This window comes from Cannabis sativa, chromosome 7, assembly GCF_029168945.1.
Source record: "Cannabis sativa cultivar Pink pepper isolate KNU-18-1 chromosome 7, ASM2916894v1, whole genome shotgun sequence".
In the NCBI taxonomy this organism is placed as follows: Eukaryota; Viridiplantae; Streptophyta; class Magnoliopsida; order Rosales; family Cannabaceae; genus Cannabis; species Cannabis sativa.
The window spans coordinates 6,142,096-6,145,993 of record NC_083607.1 but is presented as its reverse complement, the minus strand read 5'-3'; the positions used below and the strand labels follow the sequence as shown (position 1 = coordinate 6,145,993).

General features: G+C 34.5%; 1 protein-coding gene across 2 annotated transcripts; it reads left to right on the top strand.

Annotated features, from left to right (window-relative positions):
* The first annotated feature begins 254 nt into the window (after positions 1–254).
* On the top strand, positions 255–3,494 carry LOC115697742 (uncharacterized). Of its 2 annotated transcripts, none has more exons than XM_030624858.2 (5): positions 255–619; positions 1,242–1,281; positions 1,364–1,524; positions 1,616–2,296; positions 3,008–3,494. In XM_030624858.2, exons 1-5 carry the CDS (start codon positions 410–412, stop codon positions 3,257–3,259), a joined length of 1,344 nt encoding a protein of 447 aa, XP_030480718.1. In that variant the 5' UTR covers positions 255–409; the 3' UTR covers positions 3,260–3,494. The 2 variants fall into 2 exon arrangements, with proteins under 2 accessions (XP_030480718.1, XP_030480719.1); XM_030624859.2 differs by having other exon boundaries at positions 256–619; positions 3,014–3,494.
* The last annotated feature ends 404 nt before the right edge of the window (positions 3,495–3,898 follow it).

Genomic DNA, 3,898 nt, shown 5'->3' with positions numbered 1-3,898 from the left:
TTTATGTGTGATTAATTAACTAAAGTAATAATAATGATTTAGTGTGGAAGTAAACCGGAGAAACAGTTAAGTTAATTTTTGTTAGAGATTCTCCCGTAAAATATATAGTAAATTATTAGATTAGTAAAGGCCAACACAAATCGGGTCCTACACAGATGACGTGTCCATTCACCACGTGGCAGAAGATCCGTCACACTGGATCAGATGTGGTAGGGTCCACCACTATATATATAGAACTCTCCTACTTCCACCACCCAGGAAAAAACAGATTAATCATTCAAAACTGAAATTTAATCAAAAAAAAAAAAACGAAAGAGAGTGAAAACAGAACCGAACAAAAAAAAAAAAAAAAACTGACCTTGTTGTGGACTGGGGAAGTACCGAGTTGAGTCACTGAGTCACCACAGTCATGAAAACCCTAACCAACCCAAGTTGCAGGGTCTCCTTCGACTCGTACTGCAGGGAAAGAGGTTCTTCTTCTTCTTGTTCGTCTTTGATCGAGACGTGTTTTTTAAGGCCTTGGGTTAAAGTTTCTGGTTTTGGGTTCTTGAACTTCAACAATGTCAAGCTAAGCAACACGTTTATTGATCCCGTTTCTTGTATCTCACCCAAAAACCAGGTCTGTCTTCGTCTTCTTCTTCTTATTTATTTTTATTTGAAGTTGTTATTGATAATTCTTTTGTTTTGTTGTTTATCGTGTCCAAGTCCAATAAGTAAAGTTTGGAATCTTTTTTTGGATTGGTTTGTGGTTTTATATATTTACAGAATTTATGATTAGATCATCAATGGAAGTTTCATTGTCAGCTTTTGTGTTTGTATGTGTGTGTGTCAGAGCTTAAAGAATCCCATGAAGTTAATTTTTGACTATTTTACTTCTATTTTTGCTTATTCTATATAAGCTGCTTCATACCAAAATGACCCTTTTTGCCTTTACAGCTCTTTCAATTTATATATTTTTTTTCTCTTTTTGTTTGCTGATCAAGCAAGGAATACAATAAACTTTGTCAGCACTGCTAACAAAGTTTAGTTCTGTACTTTAAATTCTTTCTTTTTGTAGTTTTTTACCCCATTTTTGAAGAATGGTTACTTTTTTTGAAAAATAAGAACTAGAAACTGAAGAGGGCATATACATAGTAACCACATTGTAATGAAGTTCCTTTTTTAATATTCTTAATGTAAGTAGATTGGGAGAAAGTGATCTTGTTGTTGATACTGACAACCCCATCTGATTTCATTTTCAGGTGGACTTGGAGGCAGAGAATGTTCAAGCTAAAGGCAGATGTGAGTTCGGACTTTGAGTTATCTAATTCCTTATCTTTTCTTCTGCAACTTTTAGTTTCAATGCCACATCTCTGTATTGTAGATCAATCAAAAACAGCTCGTGTCATATTCAAGTTACAGAAAGAATGTATGTTTGGTGAGCATTTTTTCATAGTGGGAGATGATCCTATTTTCGGTTTGTGGGATCCAGAAAGTGCAATACCGTTGAACTGGTCAGATGGGCATGCGTGGATTGTTGAGCTGGTGAGTTGGAATTCAGATAGACTACTACATATTTACAAGTTGATTGTTACAGACAATGTTTGATATGGTGCTTTGTTTTGTACTATGATAGGATATACCTATTGGAAAATCGATCCACTTTAAGTTCATACTTAAAGACAGCAATGGGGAGGTCTTGTGGCAGCCTGGTCCAGATCGGGTTTTTCAAACATGGGAGACTAAGAATGCAATCACCGTCTATGAAGATTGGGAAAACACGGAGCTTCAGATAGTAGCTGAGGAAGATGAAGTTTCCATTCAAAATGCTGATGAGAACTTGACTCATCCACAAGAGGAATTGGTGTCTGATGTATACAATGAGCCAACCATTACTAATAATGATGTGACTACACAAGAGAAACCGTTGGTAGAACCACGCGAAGAACAAATTGTTCTGAATAACATTCCTTCACCAGAAGAGAAGCCAATACAAGCTATTGTTGAAGACAGTACAAGTTACACGGATAATGATTCCCTGGAAAAGAAGTTTGCTGCTATATCAAACAACAATGTGGTGATAGGTGAAGAAGTTTTAGGAAACAATGGTAGAGTTACAACATCCAAGAATATGGAGAGCACAAACATTGATAACATTTTAGTCAACTATGAAGGAGAACCCGTTCTGGTGCCTGGCTTGACTCAGACACCCCCAGAGCCAACTGAAGAAGTAAGCCAAGATGAGGTTGAGAATACCCTTTCCGTCGATAAACCTGTTGAAGCAGCATTCGAAGCTAAAGATCATAATTTGCCAGAGGTAACTGCTTGATTGATGGGTGTGAAGCACTTTCCCTTTCATATTCTTCTTCAACTAGGTTTTCTTAGCTTGAAATAATACTCCATTATGCTACCAGAAGATGCAACTTATCTAAGTCTGAGTTTTGGTTCTGCTACTGTCCATTTATTTTTTGTTCTAGTAATCTATTTCATAAAGAGTAATTTACTTAATTGATGTTTTTAGTAAAAGAGATCTTTTGTAAGGAAAATTCATTACTTGTTAAATTGGTTTTCTGCTTTTTCATTTTCACCAGTTTCAACAGAAGTGTACAACCAAAATGCCAATATGGATATCCTTGTATGAAAATGAAAGTACAATTCTTGTATACTGTTACATTGTTTTTTGGTTGAATGTAAGACACAAGCATTAAGCAATTAAAATGAGATATTGAATCATGTTTTTGCATTTGCACATGAAACTAGAATGAATGCAAATTCCACATATGGTACCATAGCCTATTTTTATTGCAAGTTTCAAAGCATTTCCCATTCCTAGAGCATTCTTTTTCTTTATCATATGATTACGAATGATGTGATTTCTTGAGTAGTAAGAGAACTTTTATTTTCCATCACTATTCTATTTTATGCAACATATTATTCTGCAGTATCAGAATACCTTGTGATCTTTGTTGTTAGTGTTGAAATTGATATCCTATATCTTTCTCTTGTGACATTGATACAAAACTAATATACTCAGTTGGACGAGGAGAAAGAACTACACAAACACAGTTACCCTTTTGAAACTGGAACACCGTCATCGAAGATGACCGATGAAGAAGAGGAAGTGAAGACGGTTGAAAATCAGCTGCAACAAAAGCCTGTGATTACTGAATTGGAAGAAGAATATGACTCTGATGTAGAAGACGTGAATGTCCTGAACAACGATCTTCAATGGGGTCGTAAAACTCTGGAAAAGTTTCTGACAAATTTCGGGTTGTTCTAGCACCTGTTGTTATTGTTTGCCTAGGCCTGTGGAGTGTAATATACTTGATTCTCAATATGGTTTTTTTTATTATGTACATATTACGTAGCTAATATTGTTGAAATCACTCTGCATATTCTATGAGTGTGCTTAATAGAATAGCTAGCTAAGTATCAAATGTATAATTCTTTTACGAAGTTGAGACTGATATGGTGAATTTTCGTTAGTAAAAGTGTTACTTTGTGATTTGTAGCAATACCCTTTTCATAATAACGGATGAGATTTTTGGTAACAATCAAAATGTGAATGCTTTCTATTCACTTCAAGTTGAAAAAAAGGTATTGAAACATTTTAAAATTTGTTTGAATGGTTTCTAACTTTTGAAACTGAGAAGCTTATAGAGAAGAGTTCCAAGCCATGTGAAAGCATTGAATATTAATATGATTATAAACACGAGGCTTTCACAAGGTAGTAAATTATAATTAGTTAATGATTTTTCAGATGCGATATTATTTAAACTCTATTGACACTTAATCACATAAATTGATTTTTTAGTAGTAAAATTTCTCCCCACTAAAAATTTGTCATGTTACACTTATGTATACTGTAGTATGTTCGCCGTAGTACTTAACAGAGTTTTTTGAACGAAAATGGTACTAA

Excerpts from the sequence above, each read along its gene's own strand:
- LOC115697742 (XM_030624858.2), top strand. The coding sequence starts at position 410 with ATGAAAACCCTAACCAACCCAAGTTGCAGGGTCTCCTTCGACTCGTAC. Across the intron at positions 1,282-1,363 it reads TGTTCAAGCTAAAGGCAGAT|ATCAATCAAAAACAGCTCGT; the intron begins GTGAGTTCGGAC and ends TCTGTATTGTAG. Across the intron at positions 1,525-1,615 it reads ATGCGTGGATTGTTGAGCTG|GATATACCTATTGGAAAATC; the intron begins GTGAGTTGGAAT and ends GTACTATGATAG.